This window comes from Haplochromis burtoni, unplaced genomic scaffold (genome assembly GCF_018398535.1).
Source record: "Haplochromis burtoni strain Fernald_Lab_line unplaced genomic scaffold, NCSU_Asbu1 Contig_151, whole genome shotgun sequence".
Taxonomy (NCBI): Eukaryota; Metazoa; Chordata; class Actinopteri; order Cichliformes; family Cichlidae; genus Haplochromis; species Haplochromis burtoni.
Window position 1 is genome coordinate 1,361,448 of NW_024582512.1, and position 27,115 is coordinate 1,388,562.

General features: G+C 38.1%; 1 protein-coding gene across 4 annotated transcripts in view; it reads left to right on the forward strand.

Moving 5' to 3' along the window:
• LOC102305300 (mothers against decapentaplegic homolog 2) overlaps positions 1–11,703 on the forward strand; it is a 24,264-nt gene extending 12,561 nt beyond the window's left edge. For 2 of the 4 annotated variants that reach the window (XM_005931883.3, XM_005931884.3), the window contains exons 3-11: positions 2,068–2,157; positions 3,265–3,458; positions 3,751–3,885; positions 4,065–4,139; positions 4,320–4,373; positions 4,483–4,695; positions 5,116–5,253; positions 6,646–6,790; positions 8,030–11,703. In XM_005931883.3, the coding sequence (XP_005931945.1) occupies positions 2,068–2,157; positions 3,265–3,458; positions 3,751–3,885; positions 4,065–4,139; positions 4,320–4,373; positions 4,483–4,695; positions 5,116–5,253; positions 6,646–6,790; positions 8,030–8,153 (1,168 nt within the window). In that variant the 3' untranslated portion in view covers positions 8,154–11,703. The remainder of the gene's footprint in view (positions 1–2,067; positions 2,158–3,264; positions 3,459–3,750; positions 3,886–4,064; positions 4,140–4,319; positions 4,374–4,482; positions 4,696–5,115; positions 5,254–6,645; positions 6,791–8,029) is intronic. The other 2 variants (XM_005931886.2, XM_005931887.2) reach the window with 2 other exon arrangements.
• The last annotated feature ends 15,412 nt before the right edge of the window (positions 11,704–27,115 follow it).

The window sequence follows — 27,115 nt, forward strand, 5'->3', positions numbered from 1 at the left end:
TCAGTACTTTGCAAAAGTTTTAAGGTACCCATCATTTCTTTATATTTTGCTAAGAAAATGTAGAAATATGTGCAGTGATGTATTCAAACATGTAAAAACCTAAATGTAAATACAGTATAAAAGGCAAAAACAGGGTTTGTACAATTGTAGTAGACTTAATCTAACTTAGGCAAGCTTTCTTTAAGTAGTCTTCAGGAATTGTTCTCTTGAAGGACATTCAAAGTTCTTTGGATGCCAGATGTCTTTTGTTTTGTTCTCTGTCTAGATGATCCCTTACCACTTCAATAATATTGAGGTCCAGGCTCAGGGGAGACCAATCAATGACTGAAACTGACAGTTTTCCATTCGAGTGTGTTTGGGATCATTGCCAGACTGAAAGTTGCAGCCCATCAGATGCTTTCCAGATGGTATTGTGAGGTGGATCAAAATCTAATGATACTTTTCTGTAATCATGATACAATCAGTTCTTATAAGATCCCCAACACCTAGGGCTGAAATGCAGCCCAAGCCGTCATAGAAGCAAGATGCAAAGAAATGAGGGCCAGCACAACATTTTTGCACAGTATTGTATGTGGTTATGTACTGTATTCTAAACAGTGCATCTGAAAGTGGTCTAACTGTTGAGGAAGTTGTCAGAGATTTTAGCACAGATGAGAATGACTCATCATATGTTGTCATCCATGTCCTGTAAATGAAAAAGACAAGACTTGCATGATGCTAAATGTCTGCTGTTTTCTTCTCATTGAGGAATGTAGGTTAGATTGTAGTTTCTGATATAGAACTGATAAAATCATGATAGTTACCGAAAGACATTTGTTTAGACAGTATGTTTTAAGGGTTGTAACTACACAGCTTGGATTCTTTTAGCTGCATAGTACGTCACATCGCCTCTAATTTCCTTTAAGCTCAAGAAAGTGACGATAAAGTCTAAGATAATTTTTTTTTTTTCTTTTGGTCTTTTTGTGGGTGGAGTGAAGGATGTGGAAAAAGGTATCTCGAGTATTGCAAGGTGTTTGTAGGTTTCTTTCTGACTGGAGGTAGGAAACACTGTAGCAGCTCTGCTATTTCTGGAGATAGTTGGTGGTAATGGAAATTTTAAATGACAACAGCCTAATGTTTTGCGCATACTTTGGTTAAACTTGCAAGAAGACGCTTTTAAAATACAGTTCTAGTTTTGTGTCATTTATCTCCAGTGATCAATAGGTGAATAGATGAAGATCAAGGGTTCCCAGACAGGGGGCTTTTTGACAATGGACTCAAGAGACCTTGTACTTTTGACCTTTTTAAGTAGGAAAGGAAGAAGGCAAAGTGCTATCTGTGATTCTTGTAGTTGTAAAACTATGCAAGTAGGGTGATAACCTTCGAGATAGAGAACCTTGCACAGACAGGCATGACAATCATTTTGCTCTAATCAGACAACAGGATCTCTCACACAAACTCCTTATGTGCAGATACACATTAGTGTTGCATCTTTTTTTTTTTTCTTTTCTCACGTCTTGACACACGAAGTGCTTAGTGATTTTTTTTATTTTTTTTTATTTTTTAAATGTCCTCATTCACATATCATTCATGTTTAGATTAATATATTTCTTCACATCACACTTCTCATATGTTTTTGAAAAAAACATGCCCAAATGTGTGGTTTTATTTTATTTTTATTTGTTTGTGTGTTCTTTGCAGTTGTGCATTTTAGCGGCTTATTAGCCACCTAAGTCAAGTAAATGACAATTGGATGCATGCCTGGAATTGTATTAACTTACGGAGCCATTCTGTGTCACCTGATTGCACCACATCACTATTGTCTGATTTGGATTTGTCTTGCAGTCATCTGTCATCTTGTTGGTCTCTTACTGGGAAACTGAAGGTGGAGCTTTTTCCTTCCTTCATGCCATTGAGTTACCAACTGTACATATCTGTGATTTCATCGTACTAATTTGGAATGAAACGCCTCATGTTTACCATCTGTTTGCTTTCATTTTGTATTTTTTTTTTCTTTTTCCACTTGTGTGCGTGTGTATGTGTATGCATGTCTTTGGTGTGCGTGCCTGTGTGTTTCTGTGTCTGTAGCAATTGCTCAGACCTTTGGGGTCTAGGCTCAGGCCACATGATAGAGCAGTGGGACTCAGCAGGCATGTACGGATATCCTGACCACAGCAGGTGAATATACTCACATGCATGAAAAATACAGTGATCCAACAGATTTATTACATATGTCTTCATTATTGCAAAAGTTGTGCAGAAAAAAGTAATGCCTATTGTTTTTTTTAAGATGGGGTCATTTCTGTTGTTTTTGTTTTTTAAACCAGATGTAATCACAACTTGTGCTACAACTTTGCATTTTTGGTTATTTAGTAGAGGTGGGAATCACCATACATCCCGCGATACGATATTATCACAATACTTAACGCACGATACGATATTATCACAATACTTAACGCACGATACGATATTATTGCAATTTTTTAAAATATTTTGCGATATTCAGATTCTGTCCATAAAGGTAAACTTTATCAATATTCATTTTATCTAATATCAAAGTCTCGCACTCAGTCTTTCTCTCATTTCAGTCAGTTTTATAAACTGAACGGTTTGTATTACAGTCTAGTCCAACTTAACTGAATGCAACCATCTGGTACAATTATAGCTATTCTGAACTATGCAATTTATGAAAACTATGCAGCCCCTTCAGCAACTGAAGAATTTGAAAGTAAATTAAAACAAAATATAATTTTACATTAAATAAAAAAGTTTTAAACTTAATTAAAATAAAACATGTCTTAAATTAAAATAAGTAAACTGTCATGTTTATTGCTGCCAAAAACAGTTAAACACATTTGGACAGTGAAGGAATGATTCTTGCTCAGAAAAAGGATCAACATGCTCTGAAGTCAGAGCACAAAAACCTTTTTGTAACAAAATATCGATTTCTGCTGTCCCTGTATCGATACATTATTAGCAAACAAAATATCACCATACTACACAGTATTGATTTTTTCCCCCACCCTTATTATTTAGACGATAAGGAAATAATGTAGCTGGTCATTTCCACTGAAAAGCTTTCTTTATAGCTTTTTAAATAATCAACTAGCAGGTAGGCTTTTAAAATAAGGTTTAGCCATGCAACATATCCAGTAACTTTTTAAAATATATATATTAGTAAGCACTTTCAAACCAGAAATGACACAATCACCTTTCAGAGTTTCTGAGAGTTTCTTGTGAAGATCTTGGCGCATTATGAGCTGCTTTTCATCTTCTCTCGCTTAGGTCACTGGATGGCCGTCTTCAGGTGTCTCATCGTAAGGGCCTGCCTCACGTCATCTACTGCCGCCTGTGGAGATGGCCTGACCTTCACAGCCACCATGAGCTGAGGGCCATTGACACCTGCCAGTATGCATTTAACCTTAAGAAGGATGAAGTGTGTGTCAATCCCTACCATTACCAGAGAGTGGAGACACCTGGTAAGGGTCCTTGAGAATTGTGTGTCCTCTTACTTCAAGTACTTTTGGTTCTGGTGTTCAAGATGTCCTTGAACAACCCTATGAGCATGGTAGTCATAGCAAAATCATTGTTTTAGATCTCCTAGTCTCTTTCCGTTTTGTGTTGTTAAAATCAGTCTAAATGTGTTTATATTAGTGTTCATTCGTCTTTTTACAAGATTATATTTAGTGGAAAAATGCATATAATTATATCATATTAATTGGTATAACAATTTCCATCTGTACTTGTCAATAACACTTCTTTTCTCTTCAGTGCTGCCACCGGTGTTGGTCCCACGTCACACAGAGATTCTGACAGAGCTTCCGCCTCTAGACGACTTTACAAACTCCATTCCTGAAAACACCAACTTCCCTGCAGGCATAGATCCTCCTAATAACTATATACCAGGTATGTATGTTGTCCTTCATATTTCAGTAGTTTCACTCATTTGTTTAAAGTAACAACTGATCTTTCTGTGCTAACTCTTGAGCTTTGGTTTAGTATAAAAACCCCTTGGCTTTGTTTGGGTTTTAAACAATGGTTGCTGTTAAGAATACACATCTTATTTAATGTTTCTTTTTTTATAGACACTCCTCCACCTGGCTATATGAGTGAAGATGGTGAAACCAGCGACCAGCAGATGAATCAAAGTATGGAATCAGGTAGATTAGTTGAGTTTAGCACTTGGAAATATCCTTAAGATTATACTCGCATGTAAACTTCTGGATTTTTTTTTTCCTCACACATGCACGTCATTACAGCAGTGTGTTTTACACAGGCAGTGTTTAAAATGCAAAACAGAGTACAACAAGATGTAATGTGTTGTATGTTTTTGTCATCAGGCTCACCAGCAGAAATGTCACCGAGCACCCTGTCTCCTGTCAGTCACGGCCTGGGTAAGAGCGGTTTATTGGTTTATTTATTTATCTTTAGTTTCCTTGGAAATTATCAATAAATGATTCAATGAAAACTTTAAACATTACCACCTTGCTTTCTTTCTTTCAGACCTTCAGCCAGTCACCTATAGCGAACCAGCATTCTGGTGCTCTATAGCTTACTACGAGCTAAACCAGCGGGTTGGAGAGACGTTCCATGCCTCACAGCCATCCCTGACCGTTGATGGCTTCACCGATCCCTCCAACTCTGAACGCTTCTGTTTAGGGCTTCTCAGCAATGTTAACAGAAATGCTACTGTTGAAATGACAAGGAGACATATAGGTACAGCATACACTGCCACACACTCAAAAATAACATGGTGTAGCAGCTACTCTGTGTGGGAAAAGCTCTTTTTAAGGATTTTTACAGTGTTGCGGCACTTTAACAATACCTGCACTATGAATCTCAGATTCATTACACTGATGTCCTTGAGCTGTAAATGTGTCTTTACAGAGATTTCAATTGTAAAGGTGCTGTGAGAAATACAGCAGTTCTTTCAGTGATTGCTTTTAAAAATCTATCTGATAAAGACATGTTGCTGAATAGGTGTGACTGATTTAAGACTTTCCATAGCACTATGTCCACTGATATTTCACTCAAGTTCAAGCTTTGCTCCAGAGTAAGCCTTTGTGTGGTTTTTTTTTTTTTTTCTGTCTTTTTTTTGTTAGCTTCACATTAATTTTTCTGTGATACATTCTGCAGGTCGTGGCGTGAGATTGTATTATATCGGAGGGGAGGTGTTTGCCGAGTGCCTCAGCGACAGTGCCATTTTTGTCCAGAGTCCTAACTGCAATCAACGATATGGCTGGCACCCCGCCACAGTCTGCAAGATACCACCAGGTTTGTACATGTTTTGTTTTATTTTTTAAATAAAGCTGAATGATTCTTATACAACAGTTTAAAAAGGTCCTGCCTGGTTTGCTTACAAGATACAGTATAGAAGATGTACTTTATTTATCCTAAAGATGTGAATTTTGCAAATGTCTCAGAAAGGTAAAAACTAATCTGGGATCAAAATGAGTATTAAAAAATGTTAAATAAGTAAATGTTTGGCTGACAATATTAGGTAGTAGCATACAATACAGTAAAAAAAAATCTAAGTTTATAAAAAAGTGACTTACCTAGTGTAGTAGAAACAGCATAGCAGATATCAGATGCTATTAAAGTTTCTCAGTAGCAGAAAGTGCAGTACAGTGAAGTAAATCAGTAAGTGTTAAGTGCTGTGACACTGCAGGGTTGAGATAAACTGTTGAGAGATGATTCTCTGCTAGGCATATGTGTTAATTTGAACACAGTTATGGCATGAACCACAATTTCCTGTGTCAGTCAGTCTGGAGCTGAATCACTCTTAGTAAAAAGTGCACTGCTGCCTGTACAGTAAGTGGTTCAGAGGGCTTCTAACGTGTCCAGCTTGTATCACAGAGGTGGCCTTCCAGATTGGTTTATTTAGTCTGTTGGCGTCCGACTGATAGAAAATCCCTAGTGTTTTGCTGTACACATTGAAGGATCTCTGCCTTCTCAGGGGATACAACCTGCTGGTGCCCTTCTTGGGGGAAAAAAACAAACCTTAGTGTTGGTCCTCCTCCAATGGAAGTATCACCAAACAAAGATTAAGAAAATGATGGTGCGTGATGGCTGTGCTTTTTTTGTTGTTGTTTTTTTTAAAATGAAAATAGCTCTGATATGTAGATTTCCCCCCCCTGATATTGATGAAATTGAGCTTGAAGAAAGGGAATACAGTGTGACAGTCTTTTCAGACACTCACCCACACTCTGACTCATCTGTACCCATGTAACTTTGAACATTTCATCCCTGGCCAAAAGAGCAGTGTGAACGCTATCATTACTGAAGCACACAGTGGTATTGAAATGCACCACAAAGATCTTTTGAGCATTCAGGGGTCAGATTTGTAAGGCTTGTGTAGAATAATTCCTAACATGCAACACACCCACTCCTCACAATGGTTCAGCTTGGTACCTACAAATATAGCACAACTGTGATCTTGTTAATTATAATATTCAGCTTACCGGTTTTGGAAATGCACATTTATTTAATTTGTTGTTAATTTGGCTTTATTTTTGTAAAATGTTACATGTGCACAAATGTGAAAAATGAAATGTCCTCGGAGTATTTGCATTAACTAAATTAAATCTTTCCTGGTGGGGATTATTAGTCCCACACATCATTTTGTTCGTTTCCTTTTTCTAATGTATTTTTTTTCTGTTTTGATAGGCTGTAATCTGAAGATTTTTAACAACCAGGAGTTTGCCGCACTGCTGGCCCAGTCAGTAAATCAAGGGTTTGAGGCTGTATACCAACTAACCAGGATGTGCACCATCAGAATGAGCTTTGTCAAGGGCTGGGGAGCTGAGTACAGGTGAATTTGTCTCTGAAGCACATGTTCTCTTACACTGCCATCCATAATGAATGGAGGGCTTTCTGGTCCCCATCAGACCAGAGAGTTGCTCAGTAAAACTCAGTAGTGTTGTCTCTCTCTCTCTGTGGACTGCTCAGGAATATAGTGTTTGCAATTTCTGAGCCGTTTAATTCATTTATTTTTCTCTGTAAACTGTTAATGTTGCAAATGTTGGCATGACTCTGATTGCTAACAATATTTTTCTGGTTCTATGAACTGAAAGGCTTAGGCCTACCTTCACTTTTTAAAAACAACTTTTGGTTGTAATTTTGTGTACACATCAGTGTCCATCTAAGTTCTTTATGCACTAAAAATGAGCTTGTGGGTAGAGGCCACATAAGTGTCACAAATAGTTGTGACAAAGCTTGTGGTTCTCTTCACCTCTGCACATTTTGCTTGCCATGATGTGATGGTTGAACAGTCAGCAATAGAAGTTGTATTAGTTCTCAAGATGTTCTAGGGGGACTTTTCTGAAGCTATTGGACTGTGCATGAAAAAGACTGTAGTTTCCCTTAACACTGACTCATAGCTTGTATACCTTCAAGTTAATGGACTGAACCTAAGTAAATTAGTCTTAAGGAGAAATAGTGAATCAGCAACCTAACTTGAGAAAGTGATGAAGGACTTGAAATTCAAATCTAGGTACACTCTCACTCTCTATTGCGGTGTCAGCAGTATATCTTACATGCAGGTCGTAGAGAAGCAGCTCGTGCAAGATTTTAAGTCGTCATAGTTTGTGTGTGCACATAAAATGTTAAGTTTTTAGGATCTAAATGCATGGAACATCATTAACAAAGGATGAGGACTGACTTTTTGCCTTACTGCTCCCCAGTGTTCAGTGGAATGTAAAACGGGTGCTTTTTACACCCCAAACAGTTTTGTATTTAAACAGAGTAGTAGTTGGTTGGCATGTCCCAAACAGACTGTGAGTGCAGTAAAGGCATCCTGCCAAGAGTAACACACAATGTAACAGTCTTGGACAAACTGCAAAAACTCAGATTTACATTTTTAGTATTTTTAATCACACGTAAGAAATCTCATAATAATAATTAACATACTGGGGGTTTTTTTTGTGCTTTAAAAAATAAAAAATGAATATTGATATGAAATCCATCCATAAATGCTGCTTATTATCAATAACAAATCACATGAAATGCTACTTTTGTCCCATACCCATGTGCTATATTTTTATCCTTGCAGGCGTCAGACAGTCACCAGCACCCCTTGTTGGATTGAACTGCATCTCAATGGCCCCCTCCAGTGGTTGGATAAGGTGTTGACCCAAATGGGTTCACCCTCAGTGCGCTGCTCTAGTATGTCCTAAACAGTGTCCTGCTTTTGCAGATGCAAAGTCAGACATTTCAGTGTTTGAACAGTGTATCCTAAAGGAGAGCACCATGCAGTCTTAAGTGATGTACAAACAACAAAACAAAAACAAGAAGAAAAAACCCCCACACACATTGGACCCGGAGGACAAGAGCTTGACATCACTAATTGACAATAGTGGTTTATTAAGTGATGCCACAATAGACCCTGACTCTGTTGGAACAACTGACACATTCTAGTTCTCATCAAGTAAGATCACCTTGCAATATCAAAATGACAAGAGAGTGATGTCCTATTGGGCGAGCCTACATTTGTGCTCTGATCTGAAAACCCAAAGCAGGACCGAGCTTTATTATCCTCCTCACTGACACAGCAACAGCTGCTTCGGGCATCGAGCATGTGACCTTCTACTTGCTGGACAGTCTGTCCAACTACTCGTTCAGATCGCATCTTCACTACCTATTTGCCACAGCACAACTTTGATCCCATGTCAGTATTTCCGTTTACACGACGCTGACTAACAGTACTACTGCCACTCCAGGCTCACAATCGACCAAAGCCAACTTCACATCTTCATTTTCTGGCGACCAAACTTCCATTTGATTTGGGATGCTCCTCTCTTCTCCCAGTCAGTCATGTGCTGTTGTTATCACTGACCTCACAATTTTGAAATACAAAGTCTTCTGCTCTTAAAGGGGTTTAATTACTCATGAACCCCATCTTTGCATTTTCTCATGCACACAAACCATATGCGCTTTTCTTTTCCTTTGTTTTTATAATGATAAAGTGTCTCCTCTTTATACGAAGCGTGGACTGGTTGGTGAGGAGTTTCCATTAAATAGTAGTAGTCATCACTAACCACCTAGTGTAGATGATTGGAATTAAAGTTGAGGATTACTTGAAGCAAGTGTCTACAATATGTCACACTAGGCCAAAATTTGTTCCTCCCATGCACCCTCTCTTACATTCTCCTTATTTTATTCCACAGTTACATCAGCTTGTTTGTGAAGAGGAGCTCTGTATAGACTTTGAGATGCACAGGCTTAAGATTAAACACAAGGCTTCACTATTGCTTACGTCTAACAAGAGGAAAAGATAAACACCTATTCCCTATGTTTCACATTTGTGGAAGAGGCATAAATCTCTGCAACAGTGTATCATTATTGACATTTTATCAGTAAGTAAAGTCCTGCAGTGTTGGACTGTAATTAACAAGCATCCTCTATTCTGCACTTGCACTATCCTAAATTAAAAATGGTTGCCTTTCATGTAAAATATAGCAAGGTATGCTTTTAAATTGAAAATATAGAAGTGTTGAAAAGCCTACTCGATTCAAGATAATCACAGAAGAAGATTATTATTTTAGACTATTTACTGTAAAGATTTGGGCCCTTACATTGCATGAATTGGTGTTCATTTGATTTGAAAAATGAATAAATAAATAAGATTTCCTATCTGAAAGCCAGCTGGTACCGACATTGGCGTTTGAAAGCGTTTAAGTATTCAAGCTTTAAGTACTCCACAAGCTAGTTACTCTACAGTTATTTTCTTTACTTGTTTCCTTTAGCTACATTTTGTATTTTCTGAGTATTTTTTACATATAAATATATTTAAAATCTTTAAAGCTTTCTTCCTTTTTATTAGAATTTATTTTTTTTAGAACATACCTTCAGTTTGAAAATTATTACAGCTTGATGACTATTTGTGTGTGTGCGTGCGTGTAGCATAGGATATACCATTATCACTGAATTTACCACTTAAAGCACATTTAGTTGTCATTGCGCTCAATGACTGACATTGTCCTAATTGATACCTTTCTTTCTTCAACGTGTGAAATTTGGAGACTTTCACCATATTTAGGCTCTTACAGATGTCATCTTAGTGATACCAGTATTTCATCTCAGAGTCTGACCAAAGATCGGCTTAATCTTTAAATTCACCAGTGGCTGTTTGAGCTCCACAATTAAAGATGAGCATTTTGTGGTTAAGTACCACAGCTATTAGAAAAATTAAGGTGTTTCGATGACTAAATAACTGACCTTTTGGATATTGATGTATAATCCAACCGCCTCGCAATGGAGTATACAGCACATGGTATTAATTAATATAGCTCTGTTGCTGAAAGGTGTATTTGTGGAGTTAAGATTCCAGTGTGCAGTGAACAAACTGCATCAAAAGCTGATTGAGTTCTGTAATTCAACACATGCACATTAATTAACAATGAGTGTGTTTACTTGCACACAGGATACTAAGTTGAAGTCTCTGTACTGTAAGTGAATTCTTTACTTGGGATTTTAAGTGGGACATGTAAATATATAATAATGGGACTCACTTGCCTCATTGTTGTGGCTCTTGCTGTCACATTCCCAGTATCCTCATTTTACATTCTCTAAATAAAAGAGCTGTTGTTGGTGTGCACGTAAACACATTCCCATTTTCTACTTGATCAGTGATGCAGATGTGACATATTATTATTGCTATTATTTTATTTTTTAAGTAAGGACACCAAAATGAAGGTTTAGCTTCTCACATAATGAGGGCCAAGACATGAAGTCCAGAAATCCTGGTACATGATACATTATTGCATATTCAAAGGTGTCAAAATTCAGTAGGTGGGTTTTAGAGCGCACAGTTGATGGATGACGTCTCTCATTAGGCAGTGTACTTCATTGCCTTTATTTTTATCTTTACTTTAGAGCCCTGCCTGTCTTTATACTGGTTTGACCCAGGCAAATGTTGACCTATACTTCTTCACCTAACTAATGCTCATCTGTAACCAGACTAAAACCAGCTCAATGTGGTAAATGTTGTTTATCTTTTTGTTATTTATCTGTCAACCTGTCTTATATTTTCTTTTTTTATTTATTAGGGAAAATGTTGACTGGAAGTTCTAGCCAGACTTTCCAAATGTTAAAGTGACGATATCATGGTGTATTATTGCTAACCCACGTTTGTTCTATGCAGAAACATTGATAAGGTTTTTTTTTTCTTTTCGTTTTTTTTCTGATGGCTAGTCATACTGTTTTGTGCGTATTGCCGGGATCCAGCAAAAGCCTTCGCTTCTATTTGTTTTTAAGTGCCACCTAAGACTTTAGCCTGCCCTACAAATTACCAGCTCTCAGAGGGAAGATGAAACCAAATAAGGTTTCATGATGGCTGATTCAACACATTCTGAAGGTCCACATTCCTATTTAAGGATCACGTGTTGTATTATTATTGTTATTATTATTATTTCTTTTTGTTTCCTGATTGTGATGACAATTGTGTATCTTCAAATAAGCCTCTTTCAGGTGAATCGTCAAGAAGGTGGTTCTTTGGAGACAGTGAAGTTTCTACATGTCACTAGTGATGTGTTGTTATATAGTTGTACTTTTGTTTTTATCATACATGCTGTTCCTTTTGCTTGCTGTCAATGGAGCATATTCACTTAGACAGTCTCTTAGAATTTCTGTCTTTTCAAACACTTCACTTCATAGGCTTTCCAATTACCTTGCATATACAACTTCTTACAGTGTACACTAATAAAGCTGTTTTAATTCAACTGAAAATAGTCTCTTGTGTTGCATTGCAAATAGTTCTAGCCTTTGTTAGGCTGAGTGTTCTACATAAATGAATAAAGCTCATGTTGGTGTAGTCATCAGTTAAAACTGACAGTTTACCTGAATTTCTTTAATTTAAAATACTGTCCTTTGTGGTGTTTTCGCTCTCGGCATAAACAGGCTGGTTCTTGTACCTTCAGAGCTACCTTAATTCTTCTTGGCATAGATAAAACAAGGAAACAGTCCTCGGATGCAGAATTGTCGGCTGCACATCCCAAACTCATACTGCATATCTCAGGTGGTCTGCTGGATTGAAATTTGTGATTGTGGAGGCCATTTGCGCTTTGCGACATGGTGCGTTATGCTGAAAGGGGCCATCAGAAGATGGGCACACTGTGGTTTTAAAGGGTTGGACATGGTCAGCAACAATACTCAGGGAGACTGTGGTGTTTAAACAATGCTCATATGATATGAAGAGGCCTAAAGTGTGTCAAGAAAAAAATCCCCCACATGACTACACCATCAGAACCAACAGCCTGGAGAGTTAATAGAAACTAGACATGATCCATGCTTTCATATGGTTTATGTCAAATTCGGACCCTACCCTCTGAATGTCACAGCAGAAATCAAGGCAACGATTTTCTGTGTGTTCTGTTAACCAGTTTTGGTGAGCCTGTGTGTAGCCTCAGTTTTCTATTATTAGCTGACAGGAGTGGTACCTAGTGAGTCTTCCTCTATTGCAGCTAATCTGCTTTAAGACACATATTGTGCATTTAGAGATTTTCTTCTGCATACCTCAGTTGTAATGACTGTTTATTTGGGCCATTGTTCCCCTTCTATCAACTTGAAGCGCTCTGCTCTGAACTCTGTCATCAATGAGGTATTTTCGCCCCCTCACTGGATATTTTCTCTTTTCAGACCAAGCCTAGAGATAGTAGTGCAGGAGAATGACAGCAGATTGCAGCAGTTTCTAAAATACTCAGACCAACACCAATGTCACACACCCCCCCCCCCCCCCCCCCCTCTCCGCTGATGCTCAATTTGAACTTCACTGAATTGCTGCACACATTTTATGTGCACATAAAAAAAGTGTTGTTTTTTTTGTTTTTTTTGTATAATGAGACATATTTGCTCTCCCCAGAAGCGAAACTGATAAATATTAGTGTATTAGACCAACCAAATTATGATTAATTAGCTTAGGCCACCGTGAAGACACTTTTAAAATGGATTAGCTGCAAGACTTAGCTGGAATAAGTATTATCTCAACCACAGCTACAACAAGGACGGGCTCTTCCAGCTCATTAGCTAAACACTGAGTTCTTCGATGGATTCAATTAAACAGTAACACTTGAAGAATTTGCATTTCGGAGGTCCAGGTACTGTCTTTGGCTAATGTCCATCCTATAACTCTCGAGAGATATAAGTATAGTAAAACTGTTTAAATCAGTAAGTTGATGCACAGACGTCTATTGAAGTTAGCTTTGTTTAGACTGTCTGTTAGAAGTCTTTTAGCTTGTGTTTGCTTTTAAAGCCTCGCTAAAGTGTATTTAGTGAGGCTTATGTGGTGTTTATAGTGTATTGCATGTAAACTGAAGGGCTTTGGTGGTTTAGTTCAAATACTAAAAAGGATGGCATTACTATTAAAAATGTAAGAAAATCACTAGCCTAGGAGCCGAGGTTGTAGAATATGGGTTGGTCCTGATGCTAGATGTCTTATGATTGTCGGTAGGGGGAGGTAGAAGCAAACTAATGAAGCGCCCCAGGGGTGTGAGGCGCAATAAAGAAGCTCAAAACCTACTTTAAAATTTAAATTTGATTTTTGTGTTTATTTATTTATTTGCATTATTTTACTCCCAGTTCACATCAGTATTATTAACCTGTGCACGTGTTAATTTGTAAATGTGTTTTAAGGAAAGCCGGACTGTTACACAGGTACACTACCTGTCTACAAGGACACTGACAGTTACTTAGCGTTGTAATGAAGATTTAAGTAGTTTGTATATTTCTGTAAAAAACTGACCAAACCAGTTTGATAATAAATGTTTTCTTCTTTATGTGCACACTCACAAGCATATATACAGACACTGGATCACAACCCTGAAACAGTAACTGACCTGTAACATAAATAAAATGGTAATCTCTCCCTCCCTGAATTATTTATATTTGTTTACTGTCAGTGAGTGAAACCATCTTTTAACCCCCTCCCTTGAAGTGAAATAGTCTACTTAGTGATATGGTGGTTTTACAGTTAAACATCCCAGACACATTAAAACACATTAAAACCTTTGCAGTTAAAAGGCTGGGTGGAGTAAACAGTCTAGAGAGTGGAGTATCTTTTATATGTGTTATAGTACTGTTGTTGTTGGTTTTAAATAATTGGTGTTGTGATAAAAAAAAAAAAAGCAGTAAAATATATTTAGCAACACATTTTAACCTGTTTCGTGTAAATCCTCAGCATTTTAGTCTTCCCAGTTAAATTTATGCCAGTGCACCTATTACCATCTTTTTTGCCTGCCTGAATGAGTAGTCTTTCTAAGTGACCCACTCCATTACCAGAGCATCATTAGGGTGTTGTTGTTGATGCTTACCCTCCTTCCTTATGGTTTGGCCTTGGATCTCATCCAGTCCCCTGAGTCCTCTTACAGTACAGAGCAGTAAGCATTTCCCAAACAAATTAATACCATATCCTGAGTGTGCCTAAACTTTCTGGAAGTGTAATATAGACTATTAATGGTGGCAGTCATGTTTTTTTCAGTTGCGGTGGCAGAAAAGATTTCAATTTATATTTCCGATTGGTTAATAGACGCAAGAACGTTAATTGTTGTGACTGTGGCGTCTGCTTTATGGACTAGATATTGATCGGATGTGCTGGCTATTCATGCAGAGGTTGCAAATGCAAAATATGTTTCCCAGTAACTATGAGAGTAATTCGGCTTGGTAAATTACAGTCAGCAGCAAATATAGTATTTTGCAACTGTGATCTTACTCCAGGCTGTTAGTATGTGTAGTGTATTATGGATTTCACGTGAGCATGAAGTTTATTTGAGTGTAGTTATGACATTTCATTGGTTTTACGACTGCTGCTCTTAACAGTATGGCAATTCTACGTAATGCGTACCGACAAGGGTCTCTCTCAGCTGGACTTATTAGCTTGACTCCTCATTATACATTTCAGCACAGCTATAAATAGCTGTCTTGTAATTTGTTTATCTATTGCTGTCCATGTCTCTGTCTTTGTTTATGTCTATGCATCTAAGGATAAAAAAAAAAAAACCTGACACAGGCGGGAGGATTTTTAAGAATACCTTTAACTATCTCTGTCAGGTATTTTTTAATACCTGGTGATGTTGCAGCGTAGGTCCTGACATACAACCTGTGTGCTGACCCCAGACTGACATCTATCATTAATATGACTTTTTGTTTCTGACGTTGTGTTTGTGCCATTTGACGTCCCAGTGTAAGATTCCTTTCATGGGTTCCTTACATTTCACTTACCTGACCCCTTGAATCTAAACCTTATACGTGCTGCTTGATCCAACCGTGTGTGTGTATGTGTGTGTGTGTGTGTGTGTGTACACGAATGATGTGTGTCTTTCCTGGACAGGGTTAAGTGGATGGTTCCTTGGGAACAGTCGATACATGTGTAGATGAACCCTTCTTACTTCTTGGCTTTACATCTTAGAAAGGCACTTTGTGTGTATTTGGGCACCATAGGACCCGAAGAAGGTTGATCATGTATAAGTTATGTTAACTAATTAAGACTGGGCCCTAACCTATGGCTGACCCCAAGGAAATAACAATGAACCATCTAAAAGCCTTTGTACCTGCTTACCTGTGGCCTCTTGGCCACACTAGAGTGTTGGATATCCTGTGTGCCTGTGTGTGTCCATGCATGTGTGTGTTTTGGCTGGCTGGTAGCAGAGGGCTACTCTGACCTGGTAACTGGAGCACGATGAGAGAAGAAACGAGAGAGCAAAGAGAAAAGGACAGCGAGAGAGCAAAGAAGAAAAGAGCCATCTACCCCTCTCTTACTTTCTTTCACCGAAGAGGGGAAAGAAAGTAAGGGGGTGTAGACGGCTAGTCCATGTAATTAGGCCTAAATGAGTTTTCCACTGACTCAGTGGGTCGTGGCAGCGCTGGGACAAAGATATGCTGGAGGTCAGGGAGTCATCAAGTTTGGGGATGGGGCATGGTGTGGTCACATGAAGAAATGAGTGCAGCGTGGCAGGCGGTAGACCTCCTTTGGTCAAGGTTTTTTAGGGGAGACTGACACGACTTTTTTTTCCCTGTTTCTTTATGGTTCTAAAAAAATATCAGATCTTACATCTGAATATGAACAACTTTTTAATGTGGGGGAATGCACAACTTAATTTCCCAAATGAAAGTCCATTCCTATGTCCACCCACAGAATTTCACATATTATCAACAGTTACAATTATTCTCATGAATATGTACAATAAGGAATGAGTGACAATTATATATCTGTAATCTGTTCACATATAAAAGTCCCAAAACGGAAGCAAAAGCCATACTTTCTGCTGCCTATTTGCCCCATAAATGTGTAATACATTGTCACCACAGGTGTAATTGTGCAAAAAGATTGCAAGGATACATTCTCTGCTGGAGGAATAACACGATATTGACAGTAATTAATCATATTAAATGACTTGTTTCACTTAAACAAAGAAAAAAAAAAGTCTCTCCACTGCATTCCTGTAGCATTGAACATGCTGCTTAACCTGATATTCTATTGACCGTCTTGCTTACTTAACAATCAGCTATCCTTCAATTTCCATTTAACTGATTTACTATCAGAAATAGACGAATCATAGACAGCGAAGCACCTAGAACGCACTTGTCTTCAATATGGATGAAACTGGTGGCAAAGTTACCCTTGAAAGAGTCTTTCTATATGAAAGGAATCAACTCAAGAACTCTATTCAAATGTGTTTGTCATTCTTATTGGTGAGTTCTGCTTTAACCCCAAAACGATCCCTCCAATTATGAGCTGTTATGAGCTCTAAGAGTGTTTGTGACGTTGTTATATCATCACCTCAACCGAGTTCAAAAGGTTACTCTGTAACAGAAATGGTCATTAAGGGGGAATTTTTTACATGAGATTGTATGGTGGGTTATTTGTAATTAAGATCCGCTCATTATGTGGATGGGAAATATTACACTTAGCTGGGAACACTGAATATCTCTTGTAAAATCTAAATATACTTTCAAGGTTGTTCTTCTATGCTTTCTTTAAAATACAAGTGTAGCTGGTGTTAGATGGTTCTTCAGGTTGAAATGTCCAGTGAGAATGACAGCACAGGCCGATTGCTTCTTCTTGTACAACTGCTTAATGGCACAAATTGGAAAAATGAAATTTAGTGCTGTGCACAGATATTCAACTATGCATATAAATGTTTTTGGGGATGGGTATTTGGCTTCAGATTTTGAAATTCTAATTAATTTTTAGGTGATTTTTTAAGGCGCTGAAACACACACCATCTCAACCATTCCTTTCCTGCACAGCAGTGATCATGACGCTTCATTTCACCTCATTCTTGCCATCTTAAAGAATTAGCAAGTTTTCATATCTTCACAGCCACTTTTCCTTAAAAAATTGCATAATGATAAATTTAGTGCCCTGTGAGCGCGAGGTCTTGCTCTCCCACCACAGGCAAACCTGTCAGCATACAGCAGCACCTGTAAATGAGCTGTTTGTGGGGTTGTTTTTACAATGATGGAGGCTGTTTGAGTGGAGGGGGAGAAGACATTCTGTCCCTTCTAACCTTTTCACGTTGGTTGAATAAATAAAATTAAAGCACTAGTTGTTCTTTGTTTAGTTTAACGTTTTTTTTACTGTCACTTTTGCAGTTCTGAATGTGGCCTGTAAGCTGCTTTTGTCTCCTTCGCTGATCTTCAACCTTTTTCTCTTATTTGTCTTTCCTCCCAATATCAATACATTGTGTGCAATAATATCAGCTAATATTATTCCCTGTTTGTTGCGAAGCAGATCATATTATGCATGTTTGTCTGTTAATTCTGTGTATTAAGTGTGCAGCTGTGTACACTGTGTATTTTCACATCATCTCACATTACTTTTTAAAGCAACGAGCTACTGAAGGCCGTGCGCACAAACAAACACGCACGTGTCTGTGCTCGCACAAACACACAAACTCTCCACCTTCCTAATATTCTCCACCTCCCCCTACATGTGCTACATGGCGGGGTGTGTGTGGGGTTATGAAAACAGTTAGGCTTAATAATTGATGTTCTGCATTTCAATCAATTTCACCACAGTGTTAGGCTAATTAAGGTTAGCGCTATGCTCCCAGGGGCTGTGTATGTATGAGGGTGTGAGTGAATAAAAAAAAAAAGTGTGTGTGAGATGGACGGTATATGTGTGTTTTCCTGCTCCTGGGGGCTCCATGCTCCATTTTATATCTCAAAATACATGGGAATTCTCTATTTCAGGAACAAGAGATGAGAGACGGTCCTTTTCTCTCTCTCTTGCATGCGCGCTCTCGCTTGCTGTTTCTCTTCCTCTCTTTCCCTCATTTTGTGTGTCTCTCTCTCTTGCTCACTCCTTCCCCTCTCTCTCCCCAGGCAGGATCCTAAATGCAATTAACACAGCCGCTTTACTGCCTGCTAATTATTAACACACACACACACACATACGCACACACACACTGGAAATGATTATTTTATGCTGGACTAATTTAAAGTTCATTGACAATTGTTTTAATTAATTAAATAAGAAAAGCACACACTTTAAGAAACACAGGCTGCCAGGCAGGCACTGCAGACGTTTGCATATGAATGTAATAATTATCCTCAGTGTGTTTTCGGTGGCTCACCTAAAGCATTTTTTTTCTCTTTTTGTGTGTGTATGTGTCATGTATAGTTCACCCACAACCTTAAGGTGTGTAAGTGTTAATCTGCGTATGTGTGTTAATGTGTTTCTAAACCCTTTCTGTCAGTATTTAACATTAACTGGAATAACTAAAGAGTGCAATTAAGAAGCAAAGACAGCTTTATGTGCAGCGATTTTTCCCCCTCTGTTATTAAATAGTCAGGGATAGGCCACACTTCCCATAGGAGGCTGGACTGCTATTACTGCAGATCAGCTGTGTTTGTGTATCAGCACTAAATGCCACATGGTCGGCTTTTGAGGTGCAGGGTCAACCTACACAAATAACGATTGCCTCTACACTTGACTGCACAGTGGTTTTGATATTTAGCAAATCGCTAAAGTGTCAACTTTCAGGTACATTTATGTTCTGAGATAATTGACTACCTGTGTCACAGGGGAGGTTTTGTCTGTACAATATGTCACGTTCTGCTCTTTTATTTACAATGCTTGACAAAACAGTATTTGTGATAATGAAACATCAGCTTAGACTATAGGTTGCAGATCCTCGTGTCTAACTCACAGCTTACATTGCCTCTAGTAAGTTAAATAGGTGCATTTGAACTTGAATTAGAAATGCAGTACAGTGCAAAACTCTTCAGCCTTTTCCTTTATATTTTGCTAGCAAAATTAGAAATAGGTGTTTTTTTGAAACATCTAAAAAGATAAATGTAAATAGAATAGAATAGAGTCTGAACAATTCTAACAAACTTGAAAGTCGATATTTCGTCTGACCGCCTTAATTCTTCAACACAGTCTGAAGTCTGGGGCAAGCTTTCTTGTAATTTCTTCAAGGAGTCTTCATATCAGTTCTCCAAGCTAATTTAGGCAGTTTTTAATCTTTATTTGTAAGTTTAGATGCATGTTTGATTTGTAACTTTCCAGGATAACTATGGCCTTACACAGGATAACAGTCTGAGTATAAAAGAAAGACACCGATTGTATTCATTGGAGTAGTTTTGAAGTTTTGAAAAGTGCATGTCCAACAGAACCAGTCAAAATACAGGGTGTTGTTTCAAAATGTGGGACCAGGGGACAAGAAATTTCACATTTGAATTCATCATGCCCTCATCAAAAGCTTGTTCCCGCTGATTTTCAGACCACTTATTGTGTAATCTGGCATAACTCAGACTTTTCTCTCTGTTTTTCTTCTTTAAGAATAGCATCTTGACAGCCACTCTTCCACTGAGACCATTTCTGATGAAGCTTTGGTAATTGGATCAACTAAAGGGGCATATGAATCTCTTAGAGCTTGTTTAGGTCTTTGCTGGATTTTTTTCCTGTTTCTTAAGGATACTGTTCGTCTGCTGTTGAAGTCCACTTGTCCAGTATAAAGAAATATAAATAAATGAGGGGTTACTTAAGACTTCTGGACAGTACTTAGAGTCCAGAGTACTTTAGAGTGTTTTAATTATATGCAGTAAACCATAGTTTGAGTCCTCCTTAGATAAAAAATATTTCCTCTCCTCCCTGAAATGATTTTTTGGGGGTTTTTTTATAAGCTAAATTTACGATTGATTGGACCATTTGTGGACAGCCCTTCAGCCATCATTCTGGACTTTAGTATTTGTAACTACAATGCCACTGAAGTGGGCTTGGACTAAGTCTTAAGACTGAGACATCCACCATGGTAAGAAGACAGAGATTGGATATGTACTTTGAAGAATTAATCTAGTACTGCTCTTGTGTTTGATGAGTGAACAGAAGCCACGTGTGGCCTCAAGTAGCTAGACACCAGGTGTGTTTGTTTAATAAAGTCAGAAGAAAAGAAAAAAGGAGAGCCAAACAAAAGAAACAGAAATACTATAATATAAGATGAATATAAGATGAAAGACTGAATGGAAAGTGAAGGATCTCGTATGAAAATGTGTGCGCTTGCTTTTGGTGGACTCAGGTGTTAAAGTACACTCCCATTACACTTAGGAGATGTCAGCCATGAGACTGGAGACACAACACCACCATCTTTCCACCACCCAACCACCTTTTATTAACCTTCTTTGTCTTTTTAAAACCCCTTTCTGCTCTTACCTCACAGTCCATCTTCAGTTCAGTTTTCAACACTGATTGAAATTCAGTATTAACTAGAAATTGTCTGAACTAAATTCTGTTAGTTAAAGCTGAACTTTATTATTATTGTCAAAACGACACTGTGGAGGGGAAAATGAACTCCACCTTATAGAAATCTCCATGACTTTGATTTTTGTTGTGCTTTATAGCATAAATAACCTAAATAAATACATTCTTAGCCATTCTCTGGGTGATGTGAGGCATCTTAAAGGAATGAAATATTTACACTTACAGTTGAAACAGTACTGATAGACTGGATTTGTCTGCGCATTCAATTGTTCATTTTTAGTTCATGAATTGTTTGAGTCACTTTTTTTGTGAATTTCTTACTTTCTAATTCCTGTGTTTCTTGTGTTACCCTTGCTGGCTTTTACTGTTTTCCACACATCATTTGTTCACTTCAAATGTATGTTTCTAGGTCTAGCAGTATTCACAGTTTATTAATAATCTCTCATTTCTCCTTCTTTTTGCCTATAACCACACAGAGAGGAGCTGCAGGAGGGCATCAGGAGGACACAGGGTCCTGAGTAGGGGGTAAGACCTTAGGCCTGAGGGTACAGAACCATATTGTGGGGTTAATGTGTGTGTCTGTGTGTCCAATTTATTCCTCTGTTGTTCTCCTCTAGCCTGACCATCATGTGTGTTTGAATGAATGCATGAATATGTGAAAGAGAGACACATATGGGGGTATATTTGTGCACATGCTTGTGTGCATGTGTGAATGAATGAGTGTGTGTGTGTGTGAGTGAGAGTGAGTGGAAGCCCCTGGCCAGGCCATTCGTTATTGATGCTCCTGCCTCAGGGTATGTCGGGGGAAATGGATGTGCGTGTATGTGGGAGTGTGCTCGTGTTCGCTTGTGTGTGCGCGCAGCTGTGTGCATGTGTGTGTACAGGGGGTCATGTTATGTCGTCAAACGGCGGCTGGTGAAAGATGGCCAGCACTGATATGATCAGTCATCTGTTGATCAAGATGTACTGCTGCCTCCTCATCGCAGTTTCTCTCTCTGAATTTCACAGTTAAGTCACTCTTGCGCTTCTCTCTTTCTCTCTTTGTCTTCTTCCTTCTTTTTCCCTGCTTTTTTGTTAAAAATGTCCTTAAATTTGCTTTCTTAAGCAGGTTTCAGAAGCAACTTTTTCTTTTTTTTTCTGTTTTTCTTTCTACATTGCTGTATGCAAAGTGTCTTTGTGGCTTGGCATTATCGATGTCCACATGTCTTGCTTTTTGTGTCCCCCTATAGCTTGAATCTTTTGCGACTTATGTCGTTCAATATTCTTCTCTGTCATCTTTCTTCCTGTTTTGCCGTTGTCTCTTCCACCCTTGTCTTTCTCTTCCTTTCATTAAAGTGTCGTGTTACATGTGTACACACAGACAAACAGCCAGGAAATGATAAGATATGCTCACATGCTCAGTAACTCACAAATGTTAAAATGCGCATACACATAAGCTAACCTGGTGTACATACTGCACAAGAGACACACAAGCATTCACATATACAAGTACACACGAGCTGTGGTAAGTAGGTAATGTGCTTCAGATACTGTGGTTAACTGTATACACCACCAGTCTAAAGTGCTCTGCCCTGCGGTGAATAGCTAATGGGCTTCAGAGAGTTTGGTTTTTTAACCTTAAGGCGCTGTTGTTTTCTGTGGTTAAAAGATAATGGGGGTTTTACTGTGTGGTTAAGAGCTGCACTTGTGTTTGGATGTGTGTGTGTTTATGCATGTGTTCATGTGCATTTGTTTCTGTGCTAGGAGAATAGTCCCCACCAGTGATTTCATTTGTACCGTAAAAATTAAAAATTTAGAGTTTACTCATGCTAAGTTGGAAGTGCTGTGCATTTGTGAGGTGTTATTTCAAGCGTAATCCTGTGGGTTGTTTTTTTTTATTATGGAATTAAAATAGGAGACAAACAGGAAAGGAATCAGAGTTGTTACTGCGTGTGTGATTTCTCGAGAAGCATTTTGGGAAATGGTCCAGCCTCAAGTTACGAGAAATAAGCAGAATGGATTTCATGTTTATGGGTGCATGTGGAATGGAAAATAACTGCTCTATATGTTCAAATCCAATACAGACTAGCTGTTGTGGAAAACTATCTCTTCTCCCTGTTTAAGCATGCAAGTTAGCGTTTCGACAGTCATTCTAGTTGTTCCACCATCTGCCATTTTAGCTACCAGAAGTGTGCATAGTTATTGAGGAACACAAACGTAACGGTCCTGATAGTAGCGTAGTGGTTTGCACATTTGTCTAACAAGCAAAAGATCCTCAGCTTGATCCTGGAATGAGGCACAAATCCCATTGACAGATGTGTCACAAAGAGTCTGTGGTATATAAAAACGTTCAGTGAAATCAAGCATGTACCTGCTCTGGTGACTCTTTGCGAATAAATGAGCAGACAAAAGCAGCATCTGTCTTCTTGATTTGGTTACAGTTGGGGCTTACGTTTTTCCTGTGGATATTTTGCAACCAGCACTGTAACTGCAAGACTTATAACAATCTCAACAGTTATGGTGCCATTATTTTATAACTGTTACATTGTACAATAAACCTTTCCTGCCAGTCCTCCTTTCATTGCCATTTTTGATGTTTGTTTGGGTTTTTTTTTTTACTTATTTTTTAATTCATGTTTGCTCAGCCAAAATGCAGAATAGTTTGATAAGCAGTAAATAGTCTGTCTATTTCCTCAGATAACAGATTTTTTTGTTTTTGTTTCAGTGGATTTGTGAGGTGATATAAAGTCTGCAGGCCTGTGGCATGTCCTGTGAATGTTGGAACTATTATCTGACTCATAACTATGCTGTCTTGATTGAGATAGCTAATTTGGCTCTTTAAGGTGTGATTGCCTGTATCATTGTTGCAAATGGCTGTACAGTACCTTCTTATTTAATTTTATTAATCAAAGCTCTTTTTCTCTTTATAATAATACCTTTCTGTAGCGTACATGTGGCATACGGACATAAAACTTTGAGTATGAATGTATATATGTGTAGAGTATTTGCTGGCACATCAGTGCATGTCTTCTTAAATCACTCATCACATTGTCAGTGTTGTTTTCTGCGGGAAATGGATAATGCCTTTACAATGTGTGGTTAGAGTCAAGACCAGTACAGTTCACTGTGCGCTGACCCCAAACGATGCATAATGTAACAGCACTGACCACGCTGATGTATTAGTGGACTAAGTGACTGTATTAATGGTGCTCAGTACAGGGAGGGAGGCACTAAGAGGCCCGAAAAGTGCTTTAAGTGAAGGTGTGGAATGGTGATTGGCTGCGATAGGTGTGTGTGTGTGTGTGTGTGTGTGTGCGCGCGCGAGCGCGTGTGTGTGTGTGCATGACTTTTTGGGAGCTAATAAATAGATTAGGAAATCCATCACATTTAAGGACAATTTTCAAGGATTCTTAAATCTTTTTTTCTCTTCCTTTAACAGAAAAATTGCAGTTTCAAACAAAACAGAAGGTGTTTTCCTGTAGGATGCTGAAAGCCTGTCTAAACATTTCATTAATCAACCTAACATAAATGTTTTCAGACTGTGGGAGTGTCCAGAGAGAACCCACGTAAGGAGGGAGAACATGCAAAAAACCCAAACTGACGGTACCCACCCGGCTGTAGAGTCAAATCTAGAAGCTTCATTCTGTTAGGCAACAATGATAACCATTGCACCACTGTGCTGCTATAAATGTGATGCAGTACATCAATACAGCCACTGGTATTTCTCAAAAACACCATCCATTACTCAGCATAGTCTCCCACAAATATGAGAAAAGGTTAAATCTTTCCAGTGTACTGATAGCCTCTACTTATGGCTTCCACCAAACTATCATGGATTTGATTATAAAAGTGGTAACTTTGTTAGGTAAGCGATTATATGAATAATACTTTGTATTTTACATAGATGTGTGTGTGTGTGTGTGTGTGTGTGTGTGTGTGTGTGTGTGTGTGTGTGTGTGTGTGTGTGTGTGTGTGTGTGTGTCTTTTGTTAACTTTTCATTGGTGTAGTTGACACAAAATATGAAAACATATCTGTGGTCCAAACAATTTTGAGTGATCGGTACTGTGTGCTAACATCAGCAAGTTGGCAAGTATCCTAACTTATGTTATCCCATCACAAATAAATTTTGCATATTTGGGGGGCCTTATAGCCAATTTCCCCAAAAGCTGGCGGCAGTTTAAAAACAAACAACAATGTTTATGGATATATGTGAACTTTAAAACATAGGAAAATTCAGTCCAATCAGGATCTATATAGAAAATAAGAAAACATGCCATAAAAGTGACAGTTACTGTAATCAAAATCAAAACTTTTGACTTTTGCTGGGAAAGATCAAATGAGAGTCACATTGCTTACTCAACAAGCGTAACTATTTCCACAGTTAAGTCTTATCTAGTGCCATTATGTTTTATGCAATCACAGCATTCTTGCTAAGCAGATTTGTATGAAGACTTACTGCTAGTTTAGGTTGATGCTTGTCTTCAAATTCCTGTGAAGTTCTATGCAGACTGACAGAAGGTATTCACTTTCTTTCTAATAGTTATACTTGCACTCTTCAATCTTGAGGGGGAGTGTCTAAAGTGGGAAATATGGGGGCACGGCCCCTTTTTTGATCCATGTCTGAGAGGATGCCAGTCATCATGACATGTCTGCCTGATTCATGTTTTTGTACTCTATGTAATCTAATATTCATTACTTATACAAGTAACATCATCATTAACTCCCCCTCTTCATCTCCTTTCTTTTCATTTTTTTTCTTTCTACCTCCCTTACATCCTTGCATCCCTCTTCCTCCTTACCCACATCCATCTGTCATCCTCTCTATCCCCATGCTCCTTCCTTACTTCTTCAGTGTCTGGACCAAATTGTAAACAACTGTCATATCTGGCCTTCTTAAATAGCATTCAAAGAAGGTCCAGAGTGTGCACACACACACACAGACACACACATAGACACACTCCCATGCATATCTCATCAATGTTTCAGATCGAGGGCTGAATATCAGCTAGCTATACTCCATGCCTAGTCCTCACTTATTTACATCCGGCTGCCCCCGAGCCACTGAAACCTCAACACCAACATCAATGATTCATCAGCCAGTGTTTTAGCAAAATGCATACCTCCTCTGTCGATACTGAGGAGGAGAAGAGGGAAAGAAGAGGAGAAGTGAAAGGATGGGACCATGTAAGGAAAGAAGAGAAGCTAGAGAGAGACAAGTGGAGAGTAAAGGGAAGGTATTAGTGGTATCAGTGTAAAAAGAAAACTTGGAGGAAAAGATAGTGGATGAGGAAGAGGCAGGAAAAACTGGACAAAGGAAGAAAACGAAGGCAGGTAAAGAGAGAAAGTCATAGTGGAAGGTAGGAAAAGAGAAGGAGATTGATAAGGAAGAGAAGAAAATGCTGTTAAAAAACAAAAAGAGAGAAGCAATTAAAACATACCAGTGCATCCACTTCTTGCCTCTGCTTTTCTTTCTTTCTGCCTCCAACACTTGATCCCTCTTTTATGGATGAAACACGGTCTTTTTTATCTTATTTTTGTTCGAAATCAATGACGTTCTGCAGGCACACTGAGACACAGGAGTCTGATATGTCTTTTACTCTTTAGATTTCAGTAGAACATGAACCCACTTTCCTCTTTATAGATGTTCACAGACATTTCCACATTGATTTTAAAGATGTACTTGCATTTTGAAATTGTGGTTTTATGGTGTGCAATTGCTTAAGAAACATAAAAACAGCCCTAAAGCCAAATGAACAGAATTTTCACAGTTGGAAAAAACAAAAGCAAAAAAAACTTTTTTTTGACTCACATGAATCCTGTATTTAAAAAAACCCTACAATTTACAACCGTTTACAACAGCTGCTTTAATATCAGTTTGTAAGAGATTCAAACTTTTTAACTATTAACTATTTTATTAACTGTTATTACATAAATGATGTACCTTAATTACACTGCAACTGGAAGTGCATAATAATACTAAAACGGTTTGATTTGTTACACTGTCTTATAGATAGATGTCTTCCTACTCCATTCAATGATTGAGTGATCACTGAGATGTGCTTGAGCATGTGTGTGTATGTGTATGTATTGCTTTGTTTTTATATGTCCAAAATAAAAGGTTATTATCAGCATATTTTTTAGCTAATCAGAAACACACAGTTAAATATATAGTATTTACGAGTATCCGAATCTGAATAGCTTGATTATTAGCAATTAAAGCAAATGCACAAAAAAGCAAAATATTAAAATAGAAGAAAAAAATAGGACTGAATAGAATAGCATAGCTACTTTACTGTCATTCAGAGCATTATGTATTTTAAAAAATACAATCTTAAATATGTAGACATAAGAATATAAAAGAAATTAGGCACATGAAGAACAGCACGAAAGGAACAGGGGCAGAAACAGAGGCTAGAAGGGATAACTGGCCTTGACTTTGAGGGAGAATTGTTTCATGATAA